This window comes from Pristis pectinata, chromosome 2 (assembly GCF_009764475.1).
Source record: "Pristis pectinata isolate sPriPec2 chromosome 2, sPriPec2.1.pri, whole genome shotgun sequence".
Taxonomy (NCBI): domain Eukaryota; kingdom Metazoa; phylum Chordata; class Chondrichthyes; order Rhinopristiformes; family Pristidae; genus Pristis; species Pristis pectinata.
Window position 1 is genome coordinate 44,948,504 of NC_067406.1, and position 19,090 is coordinate 44,967,593.

Here is a 19,090-nt window from a genome sequence, read left to right on the forward strand (position 1 = left end):
ATTAACCAGTCAATTTCTGTCTTTGCTTGTAGGCTTTACATCTACGTTCCCCACAGCCACTCCACTTGCTGCCCTGCCACTCTGGGACCCACCCCTCTGCAACTCCAGTTTAAACCCCTCCCCCCGAGCAGCACTAGCAAACCTTCCTGCAAGGATATTGGTCCCCCTCCAGTTCAGGTGCAAACCATCCCATTTGTGCAGGTCCCACCTGCCTTGGAAGACAGCCCCATGATCCAAAAATCTGAAGCCCTCCCTCCTACACCATCTCCTTAGCCACATGTTAAACTACACTATCTTCCTATTTCTTGCCTCACGTGACATGGGTAGCAATCCTTGCAGGCCTTACCTGAACCTCACCTTAGCCTCTTCTCACTGTAGCCTCCTGAACCAAAGCTAACAACAAATAAAAACTTCACCTGTTCTTACCTATGCCTTCTCTCTGAAGCCATTTTTCCTAAAGAGCTGCTCTCACTCTCCAAAACTTGGGCCACTTACTCTGCCTGCACCCCTTCACACCGAAGCCTTTTGAGCCAAAACCTCAGCTCCCCACCCTAACACTGGCCCACTCACAGAATGGTCACTCCAAAATGGCCACTCCTCTTGACCCTAACTTCTTTTCATTGGCTGCTGTCAATTAGCCAATCAGCTAACAATTTGTGATTGTAGGGTCCTGCTAAGTGAAATTTAACAAGTCCCAAGACAAACCTGCTTGAAACTTTTGCCTCTCACTCTGAGTCCCATCTCCTGCTAAGTGAAACTCAACAAGTCCCGAGACCTACCTCCTTTTAGACCACAGATTTATATATAGATAACAGTAAGGATGGCAGATTTCCTACTTTGACAGACATTTGTGAATCAGAATGGTTTCGCAACAACCTACTAGTTTAATGGTTACTGTTACCGAGTCCAGCTTTTAGAATTTTCTAGATTTAAACAAATTTAAATTTTCCAACTCTTCCACCGTCAAATAACTGGCTCCTTTAGCAACAATCCCAAAATGCTGCAAGAAAGCAATATCTTTCCATTGTTAGCGATACTGATGAACAATAGGCAAAAACAGAAAGATGACAACACCTGTCAGAGGAAAGTTTCAATCCTTCACCTTAATCACCTCACTGCTTCATTTGGAGCAAACATGGATGACAATGGAGAAACAGTCACTGCAGTGGGAGTTTGAAATGAAAAGGGAGAACTGGAACGGAAACAAGATCCATACTGTGAAAAGAATTTGATTTCCCTAACTAAAGCTTCCTCTGCTGTTCTCAAATTATTGCACACTAATAGTGGCACTCAGACACAGAACCAGGCTACAGACATCAATGCACTCTGACACCCATAAATGTTAGAGAAAGACAATTCAATTCACATTCTTTAGAAGATTTTAATGCAGACCACATTTTTAAACTAAACCTTGTTAAATAATTAATTAAAACTGTCTTAGCAATAAATTACTTATCAGGTATTTGACTTTGGAGGTTAAATAAAGCTGGTTGCATCATATACTGTCTTCTATTCTTGATTATTGTACTATATATTATAGATCACTGTTAGAGTAAACTTTCACCAGTCATTATATACAATGGGCAAGTTGAAATGGTGACTTTTCTACCCCAACCCCCCACCCCACAAAATTATGGGCATTGTAGAAAGTAAATGTTATATTTGTCAGATTTAAAACTTAGTTCAGATACAATTCCAAATGCAGTAAACAGTAAACCTTAGAACAGAGGATTTAGCTTGGAGCAGGGGTACTATGAGGAATGGCTAACACTTGGATCATCACTTGGATGTCTCAGAAGGCTGAACCATTCTCCCAAAGGAAGGCTAAGGAAATAGTTAATTCAGTTCAGCTCAAAGGTTGTATTAATTTGGAACTGATGCTAAATTCAAATAACAGAACTCAAATACAGAACTGAGTTTGTGATTTGGTAAATTGATGAGTGGACACAATCTACTAAGTATTTACATTCTCAACATTTAAATATAAATTCTATCAAGATTCTAAGGTTAATAAACCGTTCAAAATCTGATCAAACATTTCTTTGACTACTGGCAAGGAAAATTCAATTTATTCATCTTCTAATGTGTGGAACAGGTTGAAAGGTTGTGCAAATGCTAACATAATCCAAACTGGTTGATGTAAGGCACTCCATCAGGCCAGATTCAGACATTAACTCTTAGATATAAACTAGAGGATTCACCCCAGAATATTCATTGGTGCAGAGTTAAGGTGACAATTTAAGCTCAATATCATGCCCTCCTGCAAGTGTGATAATCCCTGTGTCCGTACAAATGTTATCTTGAAATTGTGTCTGCCTGAACTTCATAACCGGATGTACAAAGATAAAACCAACTGAAAATCCTAAATGATATAAAACACTTGATAGTAAAACATCAAACACACAATAACTTTTGTTTCAGCAAGAAAATAATTGGAGTAATTTTTTTCTTTCTCTCCAACAATACTTCCTTGTACTACTGCTTACTTTCCAACTGCAAGAGTGAGCAGATGGCCTGTTGTGGGTTGCTATTGATGCAAATTATTATCTAATAAAAGAAAATAATATATACATTTGCCAGATCATGATTCACAGGCAGATTCCACCAATGTGCAAGGGTACTTTCTTCATACTTTCACAAGATGTGGGTGTCACTGGGTAAGCTAGTGTGCAAGCCTAACTGTGCCTGAACCGAGCAGCTTACTCGCCCATTTCAGAAGGCAGTTAAGAATGGAACCACACACAATCCGGACTGGGTAAGAATGTAGACTTACTTTCCTTAAGGCCATAAGACCATAAGAAATAAAAATAGTAGAAGGCCACTCAATCAGTAGTACCTGCTTTGCCATTCAATAGATCATAGTTGATCTTCTGCCTCAGTGCTAATTTCCTGCATAAACCCCATTTCCCTTGATTCCATTAAGAGATTGGCAAAAAAAATCTCAGTTTTGCAGATACCATTATTGAAACTGCTTTATCCCTCATATTTAATTAATTACTTTAGCTCAAGCTTCTCAACTACTGTGATGGAATTCAAACTTGTAGCTCCAGATTCATAGCCCAGGCTACTGGATATTGGTCCAGTACCAACCACCAGGCTATCATAATCTCTCCGTAAGTAGAAATAAACAGTTGTAATATTTAGAAGACTGGACTCTTAAATTACTTCAAGTTTGCAACCTAAGTAAAATACCCTATTAAAAAATAATGCTTGAATTAGTACACAAATTTGAATTGTTTCTGAACTGTTATTCATTTCCTTTAAAAGCTGTACACAAGAATGTGTTGTAAAGTGTCTGCTTGTAATGCAGCATGTCAAATTTGCAATGTACTTTAATTGCATACTTTTCTCACAATTATAAATCAGATTTGTCATATTAGTTATATTTGTTCCAAAGGATACCTTTTGTTTATCCTTTCCATTTTTCTGAACTTCTCCTCCTTCACACAAAAACCCTTTCCTGCTAAGGTTAACATCTCACATTGTGATCATCCCAAACACCACAACTGTTCATTTTTATCCCCAGTTGCAAACAATATGAATTGTTACATAACAAAATAAGAAATACTGAGACCCCAAAATATTTACTTTTGATGTTGGAGAAGAAATAATTAGACATTTAATTTCTTTCTCAGGAAATTTTACAAACTGATCCCAATCAATTCATCCAATCTTATATCCATGATGCAGTTCAACAGGAAGAACATAAGCTACAGGCAGCCAATGATATCAATTCTTCTACGAGTATAAAATTGTTGTGACATGAATAAAACAAATCTTCATCTCAGAACAGTCAGAATTTGGGAAATTCTGCAATTTCAATTTTCATTTGTCATTCAGTTGAAATCTCAGATTATGTCTCTGAACGGAATGTTTGATTCCCACTGACTAGTGGCGATTTCTCAGTATAAGCAGCATCCATTGTCAGTTTCTCTTTCATTGCTTCCGGTTTATTGAGGGCATTGTAAATTCCCATGGCCTTTAATGCATAAAAGGTAGATAGGTTAATACTCATCACAAAGAGCAGTCCAGTCAAAGCAATGACAGCAGATACAGCATGCAAATTAAACACAAAGAATATACATCAACCAGAAAACACAAGTACCTTGGCATTAAAAGCCAAATTCTCAGGCTTATGGTTAATGACAAAATCATCGTTACTGAAATTCTAACAAATAAAGGCAGTGAAGTAAACCCACAGAGCAGAAAGTACTTCCAGGACTGATCTCTGATGTGATTTAATAAAAATTACCCACAGGAATCATGGATAATTAGATCAGGGCTTAATCTTCCATGTTAGAGGGTTAGAACCATAGAACAATACAGCACAATACAGGCCCTTCGGCCCACCATGTTGTACCGACCTTCAAACCACACCTAAGACTATCTAACCCCTTCCTCCCATATATCCCTCTATCTTAAATTCCTCCATATGCTTATCTAACAATCTCTTGAACTTGCCCAACGTATCAGCCTCCACCACCACCCCAGGCAGCGCATTCCATGCACCAACCACTCCCTGGGTGAATAACCTCCCTCTGACATCTCCCTTGAACTTCCCACCCATTAACTTAAAGCCATGCCCTCTTGTACTGAGCATTGGTGCCCTGGGAAAGAGGCACTGGCTGTCCACTCTATCTACTCCTCTTAGTATCTTGTATACCTCTATCGTGTCTCCCCTCATCCTCCTTCTCTCCAATGAGTTAAGCCCTAGCTCCCTTAGTCTCTCATCATAATCCATACTCTCTAATCCAGGCAGCATTCTGGTAAATCTCCTCTGCACCCTTTCCAATGCCTCCACATCCTTCCCATAATGAGGCGATTTGTAAAGCTGCATCATTACTTCGCGGCTCTTAAACTCGATCCCATGATTTATGAAAGCTAACATCCCATAAGCTTTCATAACTACCCTATCCACCTGTGTGGCAACTTTCAATGATCTGTGGATATGAACCCCCAGATCCCTCTGCTCCTCTACACTGCCCAGAATCCTGCCATTTACCTTGTATTTCACCTTGGAGTTTGTCCTTCCAAAGTGTACCACCTCACACTTCTCCGGATTGAACTCCATCTGCCACTTGTCAGCCCAGCTCTGCATCCTATCAATATCCCTCTGCAAGCTTCGACAGCCCTCCACACTATCCACAGCACCACCGATCTTTGTGTCATCTGCAAACTTACTAACCCACCCTTCCACCCCATCATCCAAGTCATTAATAAATATCACAAAAAGTAGAGGTCCCAGAACCAATCCCTGTGGGACACCACTAGTCACAGCCCTCCAATCTGAATGCACTCCCTCCACCACAACCCTCTGCTTTCTACAGGCAAGCCAATTCTGAATCCACACGGCCAAGCCTCCCTGGTTCCCTTGGCCTCTGACCTTCTGAAGAAGCCTACCATGTGGAACCTTGTCAAACGCCTTACTAAAATCCATATAGACCACATCTACTACACTACCCTCATCAATCTTCCTGGTCACCTCCTCAAACAATCCTATCAGGCTTGAGAGGCAAAATCTTCCCTTCACAAATCCATGCTGGCTGTCCCTAATCAGTCCATGATTCGCTAAATGCTCATAGATCCTACCTCTAAGAATCCTTTCCAACAGCTTGCCCACCACAGACATAAGGCTCACTGGTCTGTAATTACTTGGACTATCCCTACTACCTTTTTTGAAGAAGGGGACAACAGTCGCCACCCTCCAATCCTCCGGTACCATCCCCGTGGACAACGAAGACTCGAAGATCCTAGCCAACGGTTCAGCAATCTCCTCCCTCGCCTCACGAAGCAGCCTGGGGAATATTCCGTCAGGCCCTGGGGACTTATCTGTCCTAATATTTTCTAACAGCTCCAACACATCCTCTCTCTTGATATCTACATACTCTAGACCATTACCCTTAGCAACACTGTCCTCAGCGTCATCCGAGGGTTAATTTGAGGGTTAAGTTTCCAAATTTTGACTATTTTTCACTGAACCCTCTTGGAAAGTGTGAATACCAGACTACTTTTGGTTTGGATACTTTTATTCTGAGCTCACAAATGAAGAACGGCAACTGAATTCTTGAACGATTGCCAGTACTTACAGAAACTTGTAAAGGCAAAATGTTAAACAAAACCCAAAATATTGGGGAACATAATTTGTAAACCTGTCTCTGATACAACTGCAAACTCATTCTGTATTTACATGTCTGTGCACTATAGCATGTAAATTCAGGACATACTGACATGCACCAGCAACTTGCCAGTGGTTCCAGCCAGTTTTCAGCACAATCTGGGTCATTAATTTTAACATTACACATTACTGAAGACTACCCCTAATCGAGGCAAGTCAATTGGGCCTTTGGTTTCCAAGCTTAAATTCTCACAAATCTTTTTTCATTGAAAATGGCTATGGAGTTTGCGACCTTTCAAGAGCTTTAGGACATTTATTTTGTGACACCACTCATGCCACACCTCCTTTTAATTTCCAAATTAATTGCCTTTAACATCTGCTATCCTTTGTTCTTTTGGTATAATTTCTATTTACTACACAAGAGTTTTGCAAATTACTGGGATGCGATCCTCAATTTATCCAGTCCCCTTATTGTGGAAACACGTCAAAGTAATTTACAGGACCTTTATCAAACAAAATTTGACATTGAGCCAGGAGAAAACTGAAATGGGCATCTTACAAGTAGGAAGAGTGGTGAAGGGGCAGGAATATTTAGGGAGGGATTTGAGAGTTTAGGCACTGGCAGTTGAAGACACTTTAGCCAGTGGTGGAGCGATTAAAAGTGAGGATATTCAAAAGGAAGGAGGTTTCATGGCCTACGGAGATTTCCTAAATATCATGCATGTGTGATGCATTTCATTTGGTGCTCTCTTTAATCCCAGTTGGCTTCTTTAAAACACAAAATGCTTATTTCCAGGATGCACATTCAAGTTTTGCTCAGGTGCCTCATCAGGTGCTGTCATCTCCTCCATTCACTCAAGTAGTCTCAACTGTGTGTTTATGAAAACTCTTACTATTTTCTTTAATGTTCATTGGCAATCTGCATTCTTACTCAACAGTTATCTGACTCACTTCTTGTTTCCTTTCTATAACTTAGATAATTCAGTACTTTCCCTTCTATATTTATCACATAGAGGGGAAAGAAACACAAGTCAGAAACATAACATGAGCAGTTCCATTTGCAACTTCAACATAATTTTACCAACAAATATGCTTGATTTGTCAAGTTGTTTCCTTCTTTCACTGGGAGATATATGATGTCAGATCTAACAAACTCTTTTCGAATCTCATTTTAGCTATAGGTCTTCAGTTTATCTTTCTATTCCTCACTGCCACATATTTAACTTTTCTCAAGCAATTAACCTTTAGTTAACCCACCAAAATAAAGTTCTTCTTAGTCCATTGCTTAGATGTTACTCTTCTTTTGCCTTCATCTCTTTCAAATGTGACCTCAATCAGCTTCGGTCATCACTTTCCAAGTTTTCTATAAGTTGTTTTCCACTTTATTACCCAGGACAATTAACTAATTATCTCCATGTCATTCTCAAAACTGTAATCAAACACTTACTGTATATTACTTATATGGGCTTGACAATTACCATTCGCCAAGCAGTCCAAAGACATGCTCATTCGCTCCTTTTTTTTTTGGCACATGATAGAAGTTATCTGTACTTCAGTAGCATACATGCAGACTATTCCCATACGTGCAGTCTATTCCCATAAGAGGCTATCAAATTAAAATGTGAAACAGCTGCAAGAATCCCATTGAAATGAGAAAAATATATACCACCACCTCCTCAAGGGCAAAAAAATGCTGGTCTTGCCAGTGATGCCCACATCCTGGAAATCAACAAATAGTTTTAAAACATAGACTACTGAAAGGCAGATCACCTTAAAGCAAAGAAGTCATGACAGGTATCTTACCTGTGACACCATGCTAGTGACATCAGCTGTATTTGATGGAAGTAGAAGTGTATTGGTCTGCTTGGCCAAGTTATTAAAGGCAGATACATATTGCTCTGCTACAGTCAATGAGGCTGCTTGACTTCCATACTGTTAATCACATGAGGGAAAAAATGAAATGTAAATTAATAATCTTTTCTCCCTACTCTATGACAACACAAAATCAGAAATGAATGCTATTCAATTCTATGGATTCACTTTGCCTTACTTGTTGACCAAGGACTTCAGAAAGCATTTGAATAGATTCTGCTTTTGCCTTTGCTTGTACAATGACTGCATTGGCTTCACCTATGAACAGTTAAAAAAGTGGAATATATAAAATTATCAACAAGACATTTAAGTCAGAAACATAACACAAGCAGCTCCATTTTTAGCTTCAATATCATTTTACCAATAAATAAGCTTGATTTGTCAAGTTGTTTTTTTTTCTTTCACTGGGAGACATATGTGATGCCAATATAACAAACAGTTGATGACACTGTTATGTGGACTACAAAAAACACAATTATTTGACAGTAGCACAAGAAGGATATCATCTTGCTCCCATTATTGATCCCACTAAGAAACCACCAGAAAGACTGTTGCATGTTTCTAACCCACCAATAACAATAGTGCAAAATGATTAATATTATGCATCACACATATATAAATTATTCTTAAAAATACTTCAGAAACACAGCAATCGAATCAGAATTTGCAATTTACTATGAATAAAACATTAATTTCTGTAGCACAAGGAGACCTTGCAAGAAGAATAAAAATTAGTGCATCAGTTTAGAGCCTACCTGCAGCTTGATTGATCTTTTCTGCTTTTGTTGCCTCAGAAGCCAGAATTCGAGACCGTTTCTTCCCTTCTGCAATATTGATTTCAGCTTCTCTGGCCCCTTCAGATTCCAACACAGTAGCACGCTTTTTTCTTTCAGCCTCAACCTAAAATGGTGCAACCAAATAAGCAATCCACATTCTCTTTATAACATCAAATTAGATGTCAGGCAGAACCGTTAAATATTGTCAAAAAGATAATAAATTGTACAGCACAAAATTACCTGTTCTAAACTTACTCAACCTACATAGATGACAAATATTTAGCTGCAATCTGCTGTATGGAACTGCAATAAACTACATGGATAGCTAGTCATTCACATAGATGTTGCCTCAGGAACGTTGTATGCATTTTTGATTAACACTGAAAAAATGGTAAGACTATGAACATGATTGCAAATGTTCTTCCATCAAGAAAGGAAGAAAATGGAGAGCGAGGAATGTGAAAAATGACGCAAAACACATTTCATAATAGACAGGAACTACCAATATTTAATCAGAAGGAAATTTTCTTTAACTTCTATTGTGGAAAAAATAAATAAAGCAAAAAAAGTAAATATTCTAAATTAGTTGTGGTGTGATTGTCCCCTCTATTGTATATTCTTGGAGAATATAATGCTTCCCAGCCACAGAATATTTAATGAACCAATTTTTTTCTCCTTGAGGAAAACTTCAAAGCTCATACGTACTTGCATCTGCATGGCTTCCTTCACTTTAGGTGGAACATGGATATCCTTGATCTCGTATCTCAAGCAGCGGATTCCCCATGTATCTGCAGCTTGATTTATTTGAGTTACCATATTCATGTTCAATACTTCTCTTTCCTGTAAAGCAATATGAGAGGAAATCTTGGGTCTTCCACATGAAACATGGAAATGAACCATTGCCTTTCAGTGTCAGAAAGATGAATATCAACTTAAACTAACAGAATTAGAGCATTTTCAATACATTTATGTTTCTTTCAAGAATTAGAAAAATTACAAGATATACGTTACAATGATGATAGCTTTTAAGTTTACTTTCAATACTGAACTTTCTTCTGTTTTCATCAGCGTTTTGTAAAATTGGTCAATATCAGTCATTAAATTTTCTGTCAAACAGATGAATCAATTTTCAGTGTCATTTGGGATTTGGGCATGGTAGTGTAGTGGTTAGCGTAATGCTTTACAGCATCAGTGACCCAGATTCAATTCCCAACGCTGTCCGTAAGGAGTTTGTACGTTCTCCCCGTGTCTGCGTGGGTTTCCTCCGGGTGCTCTGGTTTCCTCCACTTTCCAAAGACGTACGGGTTAGGAAGTTGTGGACATGCTATGTTGGCACCGGAAGTGTGGCGACACTTGCGGGCTGCCCCCAGAACACTCCACGCAAAAGATGCATTACATGTGACTAATAAAGATATCTTATCTTAATTGCAACTAAATCAAAATAACAACAACTTTATGGGCTAATACTATATGGCTCTGCACGAATTCTGCAAACTACACAGTGAAGCTGTTCTGTATTTCAAAATTTGATTTTAGGGAAGTATATGTGATGAACCCCTGCCATTTGTCAGATGTGATGATAAAGATTGGTCTTAATTCTGCTTCTTTTATGGAGACTGTCAATTTTGTCATTAAGGCAGGTGCTTTATTCAAATGTGCACAATGTCCTGGGAAATGCAAAAACACGTTTTGAGCCATTAAATCTCTGGGAATACACAAGAAAGACTGCAGATGCTGGAAATCTGGAGCAACACACAAGATGCTGGAGGAACTCAGCAGGTCAGGCTGCATCTATGGAGGGAAATGGACAGTCGCTATTTCAGGTTGAGACCCTTCACCAGGACTGGAAAGAAAGAGGGCAGACGGCCAGTATAAAAGGGTGGGGGAAGGGGGTGCAGCAAGAGCTGGTGGGTGATGGGTGAATCCAGGTGAGGGTGGAAGATAGGCAAGTGGGAGAGGGGGAGAGTGGGAATGATGCAAGAAACTGGGAAGCGATGGGTGGAAGTGACAAAGGGCTGAAAAAGACGGAATCTGATAGGAGAGGAGAGTGGACCGGGCCATGGAATAAAGGGAAAGAGGTGAGGGGAGGGAACCAGAGGGAGGAATGTGTGGGTGATGGGCAGATCGAGAGGGTGGGGGAGGGGAAAGAGAAGGGGTGATGGGGCTGGTGGGATAAGGGAAAATAAAGGGGAGTGGTTATCGGAAGTTAGAGAAATTGATCTTCATGCCATCAGGTTGGAGACTACCAAGGTGGAACATGAAGTGCTGTTCCTCAGCATCTAGTCTCAACTTGGCAATAAAGGCGGCCGTGGACAGACATGTTGGTGTGGGAATGGGAAGTGGAATTAAAATGGCTGGCCACCGGGAGATCCTGGCTGTTATGGCAGACAGAGTAAAGGTGCTCGACGAAGCGATCCCCCAATTTCCATCAGGTCTCACCAATGTAGAGGAGTCCGCACTGGATGCAATTGATTCACATGTGAAGGACTGCCTCACGTGGAGGGACTGTTTAGGGCCCTAAATGGTCGTGAGGGAGGAGGTATAGGGACAGGTGTAGCACTTAGCGCGGTTACAGGGATGTGCCTGGAAGGGGATTGGTGGGAAGGGATGAGCGGAACATCTCTGGGGATGTTTCCTCCCTGTTGCATGAAAACCAGATACTTCACTTAACAAGTCATATTAAAGCTGTAGTTAAGGTATTGGTTTATGATTGTCACTTGTCCCGAGGTACAGTGAAAAGCATATCTTACAAACCAATCGTACAGGTCAATTCATTACACAGTGCAGTTACATTGAGTTAATACAAAGCGCATTGATGTAGTACAGGTAAAAACAATAACAGTACAGAGTAAAGTGTCACAGCTATAGAGAAAGTGCAGTGCAATAAGGTGCAAGGTCACAACAAGGCAGGTTGTGAAGTCATAGTCCATTTCACTGCATAAGGGAACTGTTCAATAGTCTTATCACAGTGAGGTAGAAGTCTAGCGGTACGTGCCCTCAGGCTCCTGTATCTTCTACCCGATGGAAGAGGAAAAGGAAGATGGAAGAGGCTAACTGCAATGAATGTTTTGTCGTTTTTTTTTGGTACAAATGAGTCAGTTAGTCTGTCAAATTGGGGGTTGGGGGAAATAAAGAGTACACCACATTGTTGTGGATTTAGAATCACACAAAGACTAGATCAGCTGAGGACAGAAGATATCCTGAATTGTGGGGCATAAGTGTACCATCTGGGTTTTTAAAACGACAATCTCGCAGTTTTACAATTACCATTTTTAATTCCAGTTTTTTTTTTAATTAAATGAATTTTAATTCCTCACCCGTTCTGGTGCATGTCTCTGGACCTTTAGTCCAGGCTCCTGGATTACTAGTCCAATAATATAACCCTAAACCCTCGTTCACTGGTATCTTTTGACTGCAGCATATTTGTCTACACGATGAAACACACACATTATCCTCACAATGTCCCCCATCACCATCCTCGTGGATCTCACCAATTAGAAGAAGTCACATTATCATGGGCACATCATCAACTCCGTCTTCTCCTCCAAGCTGCATATCAAGCTGCTTCTCCAAGCTTACCTCCCAGTCCAGGTGGATTCACTCCAGGTCTTCCTAGTCTGTTCACTGGCAGTCACTTACCTTCCAGTCCAGGTGAATCCGCTCCAGGTTGTTAAAGTCTAGCAAGGAGAAGATACTTACCATCCACTCCAGGGGAATCCACTCCAGGTCCTACAGGTCTGACCCTAAACAATAACTTACCTGGTGGCTCCACTTCAAAAACGAAGAGTCGCCGCCGTGTATCTTGGAAATGTGGCAAGAGGGCTGGGCTGCAGGCGAAGCTGAAACAATGTGGTTACAAGACCCCCCCCTCCCCAGCATACTACTAGCTAATGTCCAGTCCATTGAGAACAAAGTTGATGAACTAAGGGCAAGACTGACCTACCAAAGAGAACTGAGGGACTGTTGTGTACCATGTCTCACTGAAACGTGGCTCACACCTGTCTCACCTGACTCTGTTATTCAACCTGAGGGCTTCTCAGTCCATCGAATGGACCGTACAGAATCCTCAGGCAAAGTTAAAGGAGGAGGGGTCTGCTTCTTAATCAACAACTTGTGGTGCTCGGACGTGACGGTCCTGGCGAGCTCCTGCTCACCCAGCCTGGAATATCTAACGGTGAAGTGTCGACCATTCTACCTGCCAAGGGAGTTCGCTTCAGCTATCCTGATGGCAGTCTATATCCCACCACAGACAGACATGAAGCCTGCACTCAATGAGCAATACTCAGTGGTCAACAACCTTGAGACAGGATACCCTGAGGTCCTCTTCATCATCACAGGGGACTTCAATCAGGCCAACCTCAAGAATGTGTTACTAAAATACTATCAGCACATCTCCTGCTCCACCAGGGGCGCCAACACCCTTGACCATTGCTATACAACCATCAAAAGATGCCTTCCATCCCTCATCCTCACTTTGGGAAATCAGACCACCAGGCTGTGCTCTTTCTCCCTGCATACAAACGGAAACTGAAACGGGAGGATCTGGTACAGAGAGTTGTGCAGTGCTGGTCTGAGGAAGCAGATTCGCTCCTACGTGACTGCTTTGAGACAGTGGACTGGTCCATGTTCAAAGACTCAGCTGCCAGCTTTGATGAGTATGCCGCTAACACCATCACAGACTTTATCAGCAAGTGTGTGGAGGACTGTGTGCCAAAGAAGACAATACGGGTGTTCCCAAACAGGAAACCATGGATGAACCGGGAGATCCACTCCCTATTGAAGGACAGGATTGCTGCACACAAATCTGGTGATACTGATCTGTACAAGAAATCGAGGTATGACCTTCGGAAAGCTATCAGTGATGCCAAGAGGCAATACTGACTCAAAATAGAGTCCCTGACCAGCCGTCAGTTATGGCAGGACTTACATAGCTAACAACAGTGCATCCCTTCCTGATGAACTTAACGTTTTCTATGCGCGTTTTGAACAAAAGGGAAGTGGATTGTCACCATCCACCCTGACAGCCACCAACGCAGCTGAACCTGTGATCACAGTGGAGGACGCAAGATCAGTCTTCCGGAGAGTGAACACGAGGAAGCACCTGGCCCAGATGGTGTCCCCAGGGCCGCGTGCTCAGATTTTGTGCTGATCAGCTGGCAGAAGTATTTGCGGACATATTCAACCTCTCCCTGCTTCAACCTCAGGTTCCCTCCTGTTTTAAGAAGGCCACTATCCTCCCGGGTACTAAAGAAAAGCAAGGTTACAAGTCTAATGACTACTGACCAAGTGGCTCTGACATCCACCATCATGAAGTACTTTGAGAGGTTGGTCATGGCACGCATCAACTCCAGCCTACCAGACAACCTGGACCCATTGCAATTCGCCTATTGCCGAAACAGGTCTACAGCAGATGCCATCTCCCTAGCCCTACACTCAGCTCTGGAGCATCTGGACAGTAAAGACACCTACGTTAGACCTGCTCTAACTCCATCTACGAGTTTGCAGATGATACTACCGTTGTAGGCCGTATCTCAAACAGCGATGAGTCGGAGTACAGGAAGGAGATAGAGAGCTTAGTGGAATGGTGTCATGACAACAACCTTTCCCTCAATGTCAGCAAAACAAAAGAGTTGGTCATTGACTTCCAGGAAAGGGGGCGGCGTACATGCACCTGTCTACATCAATGGTGCTGAGGTTCGAGAGGGTTAAGAGCTTCAAGTTCCTGGGAGTGAACATCACCAACAGCCTGGCTTGGTCAAATCATGTAGAAGCCACAGGCCAAGAAAGCTCACCAGCGCCTCTACTTCCTCAGGAGGCTAAAGAAATTTAGTTTGTCCCCTTTGACTCTCACCAACTTTTACCGATGCACCATAGAAAGCATCCTATCTGGATGTATCACGGCTTGGTATGGCAACTGCTCTGCCCAGGACCGCAAGAAACTGCAGAGAGTTGTGGACACAGCCCAGCACATTACAGACACCAGCTTCCCCTCCTTGGACTCTTTACCTCTCGTTGTCTTGGTGAAGCAGCCAGCATAATCAAAGACCCAGCCACCCGGGACATTCTCTCTTCTCCCCTCTTCCATCGGGTAGAAGACACAGGAGCCTGAGGGCACGTACCACCAGACTTAAGGACAGCTTCTACCCCACTGTGATAAGACTATTGAATGGTTCCCTTATACAATGAGATGGACTATGACCTCACGACCTACCTCATTGTGACCTTGCACCTTATTGCACTGCACTTTCTCTGTAGCTGTGACACTTTGCTCTGTACTGTTTTTACCTGCACTACATCAATGCACTTTGTACTAACTCAATGTAACTGCACTGTGTAATGAATTGACCTGTACGATCGGTTTGTAAGACAAGATTTTCACTGTACCTCAGTACAAGTGACAATAATAAACCAATACCAATAATTTCAATGGCCATTTGTCACTATTCCTTCATCTCTTTCCCTCAAACAATAACAGGAGCTGCGTTTTCAATCCAGTATTCCAACTGGTAGGACTGCACCAACTTTCTTAGAACCAGATATGTTAACAACAACTGCAAATAAACAGCCATAAAAAAGAACTGAATTATATTACTCACCCTGAAAACACTGTCCAATGAGAGCTTCCCAAGTTCAGATCTCATGGTTGTTTGGGCCAGCTGAGTAACTGCATACTCAGGATCTTCAACTCCATAACTTGCCTAAAATAGAAGAATAACAATTAAGATGTTGTTATAACTACTACAATCCACTATTATCCATTATCAATTAATCATTAAAAAGTAATTGGGTAGTACTCCTCACCGACACTGGATGGGAGAGTATTCATGGCTCAGCTCCACGTGAACAAATGATTTAGACCTGACTGTCAGAGGCATGATAAAGAAGTTCACAGATAAAAGGTAATCATGTGGTTGACAAGGAGGACGAAAGCTTCAGACTGCTGGAAGGTAGAGATGGTCTCATCAGTTGGACAGGAAAAAGATAAATGGAATTTAATCCAGAGAAGTGTGGGGTAATGCATTTGGCAGATGGAACAAGGCAAAGGAATAACTATAGTGGGAGAATATTAAGTGCAGTGGAGGAACACAGGAACGGATGTGCTTAGATCCTTAAAAAGCAGCAAGACAGGTCCTTAAAGGTAGTAGGCACATATCCTTAAAGGTCACAGGTAGTTACAAAGGATGCTTGCCTATTGGCCAAGGCACAGAATATAACACCACGGAGGTTATGTTTGAATTGTAAACAATGCTAGTTAGACCATTGCTTGAGTACAGTTCAGGCCACTACATTACAGGAAAGGTATGATAGCACTGAAAAGGGTGCAGAGGATACTTATAAGGATAGTTATGAGGATATTGCTGGGGATTGGAACATTGTAGCTATGAAGAAAGATTAGATAAGCTGTAGTCATTTCTTTGGAACAGAGGAAGCGGAGGATCACTTAAATGAGTAGTACAAAATGATGAACAGAAGTAGAATAGGAAGGGTCTACTTCCTTTAGCAGAGGGGTCAAAAGCCAAGGGCATGATTTAATGTAGATGATGGAAGGATTAGAGGAGAGATGAGCTAAATTTTTCACCCTGAGGGCGGTGGGGTTTTGGAACTTCTGCTTTAAAGGGTTGTAAGGGCAGAAACCTCTATCACATTTAAACAGTACCTGGAAGTGTACTTAAAGAGCTGTCATCCATAGGACTATGGGTCAAGTGCTAGAAGACTGCATGGGCTGGAGGTCCATTTTTGATTGGTACTGATACGAGTGGGGAAATGGCTTGCCTCTGTGTTGCAAATTTCGTATGATTTTATGGTCAGGTGATGGTGTATCGCCAGCAACCAGTGGTGGGGAGAGGGCAAAGTCATCCAAATCACGTTCTCATTTAGGTAGTGCAGATGCAGGCCTCACAACTACTGTGAAAACCTGTTACTACTGGAATGGCCTACGGTTTGCACCAATCTGATGTAATGAAAATCCTGCAGCATGCTTCCCACATGCATGCTGAGGGTCCTTCATGCAGCAAATGCATGGAAGTACCAAAAGCAAAAACTATGGACTTCATGAACTATGCTGCAAGTCCCTGAGTTTTGTTCACCAGTTATTTTTCATTGAAATTGGATCCTGCAGAGCACAAAAAACATGGCATTACATGAACTACTATGTAATAACTGGCCCTTTTACTGGGAGACAGGGGCCAAAACTTGCAAAACCATATATTACCTTGCTTCTTGTATTAAGATCCTCCCAGACACATCCTACCATACCTACTTCCAGATTCATTCTAACTGTACTTAATACTCTAATTTTAAACAGTGATGTCAAACCACCAATTTCAAACCAGCAGTGTCAGTGGCATCAATAAGTATGAAGGATAGTTACTGCAGTAATAAGAAACATGGCAACCTAGATAATCTATTAATTTTTGTAATGTTGGCTGAAATTTACAGTGTACTGCCGCCACAAAACGACAAATTTCACGTCATATGTCAGTGATAGTAAATCTGATTCTGAAATTTAGATACCAGATAGGACAACAATGATAGCTCCTTTGTTCTTTTTCAACAGTACCATGGGATCTATTAGAGTCACCTGAGATGGTAAAGTGGCCTTATATGAAAGATGGCAACTCAGACAACATAGACCAGAACTATGTCTGCCTAGATTTTTGTCCCAAAGTCTAGGAAGCAGGGCTTATACATCACCATAAAAAGCCACAATTTCAGGTCTGTGTGAAGTCTTGTAGCACTATATAGCTGGCTGTTATGTGATAATTTCAATACTTGAGGCACGCTGCAACTTGTGGCAGAGGAGAGACTGCCACAAATTGCGGTGTGCCTCAAGTACCTAAATTATCAGAAAAGATGTGGCTTTATAGTACTGCAAGAATGCACAAAGACCTGAAGTTGTGGCATTTTATTTAAAGAAGGCAATGGGGAGAAAGATTACATGCATAATTTGTATTACCTTGTATGGATCCATTATTCGTAAATATAGTACACCATCTATCTGTAAAGTCACATTATCTGTAACAGTAAATGAAATACTGAGATATTTACATATATTCATTAATGCTTGTTAAAATATTAAAACTAATAGTATTTAGCATCAACTTTGTCACACAGAAACAAATCTGGTCATTTCAGAATGATTAATACAAGTAAGAATCAAGGATTACAAATGAAATGATAAAACATGAGAAATTCTTTAAAGTTGAAATCTATTGGTTTGAAACATTCTATATTTTTGTTCCTATTGCTTATGAGAACAAAGAATCCCTGGCTGAAGTACAAACTTTGGGATCTCAGACTGATCCTTTTCCAATTCTACTCAGAACTAAACAGTCCACAGTGGGAATCACATTACACTGCAAATGGTACATGGCCGTTCAATAATGAGGAGTGACAAACTTAGCATCTACAGGCTGATTAGTCTTATATCACTGCAGGTAAAAATATTAGAAATCATTGCAAGGACTAAATTAACTCTCACTTGGAAAAATATAATAGGATTAGCCAACTTGGATTTGTTAAAGACTAATTATATCTGACTAAATAGTTTAAAGAAGTAATAGAAATATAGACAATAATAATGAAATAGATGGAATTGTGCTTTTTTCTTGTAAGAATTGTGCATAATTTATGTTTAATTTATGATTTTCTTTTTTCTTGTGAATGCTGCTTATATGATGCTATGTGTCAGTGATGCTGCTGCAAGTAAGTTTCTCATAGCACCAGTGCCTACTTGTACTTGTGCATATGACAATAAACTCGACTTTGACATGGACATCAAGAGGTACCAATTAATCAACTTACTGCATAAAAGCAAACGAAAGTAAAGAGATGGTGGAAACACTTGATAATAAGGTACAGGAGGCAAAATAGAGACATATGGATGATTTTCTGATTGGAGAGAAGTAGGCAATAGATCCCTCTGGGATTCATTTTAGAATCAGTTGCTTTGTGTCTCATATATATTTGACATAAGGGAATACGATTTTGAACACAAGAAGTGGCAGAAGTAGACCCTTTGGTGCCCCAGCTTTGCTCTGCAACTCAATGAGATTATGAACTCCATCATGGTGTACTACCCCAAAATCCAAGAATCATTTGATCTGTCTGGAATACACTTTAGAAGTAGAATTCCACAGGCCTCTGAGATAGAGAATTCCAAAGAGTCACAGCTCTATGAGGGAAGAAATTTCTACTCACTGCCGTTCTAAATGGCCAAGCCCTCATTCTAAGGTTGTGAACCCAAAGTCAAGTTTCCCAGCAGGGATACCCTGCTATCCTCTTAACAGGTTTGAATGTTTCAATGAAATTCTTCGTCTAAATTCCT

At 41.0% G+C, this 19,090-nt stretch overlaps 1 protein-coding gene across 2 annotated transcripts in view; it reads right to left on the reverse strand.

Moving 5' to 3' along the window:
* Nucleotides 1–3,581: 3,581 nt before the first annotated feature.
* Nucleotides 3,582–19,090, reverse strand: part of stoml2 (stomatin (EPB72)-like 2) — a 36,913-nt gene continuing 21,404 nt past the window's right edge. For both annotated transcript variants that reach the window (XM_052035444.1, XM_052035453.1), the window contains exons 4-10: nucleotides 17,720–17,778; nucleotides 15,360–15,461; nucleotides 9,469–9,603; nucleotides 8,743–8,887; nucleotides 8,166–8,245; nucleotides 7,919–8,047; nucleotides 3,582–3,979 (exon numbers count right to left, since the gene is read on the reverse strand). In XM_052035444.1, the coding sequence (XP_051891404.1) occupies nucleotides 3,854–3,979; nucleotides 7,919–8,047; nucleotides 8,166–8,245; nucleotides 8,743–8,887; nucleotides 9,469–9,603; nucleotides 15,360–15,461; nucleotides 17,720–17,778 (776 nt within the window). In that variant the 3' untranslated portion in view covers nucleotides 3,582–3,853. The remainder of the gene's footprint in view (nucleotides 3,980–7,918; nucleotides 8,048–8,165; nucleotides 8,246–8,742; nucleotides 8,888–9,468; nucleotides 9,604–15,359; nucleotides 15,462–17,719; nucleotides 17,779–19,090) is intronic.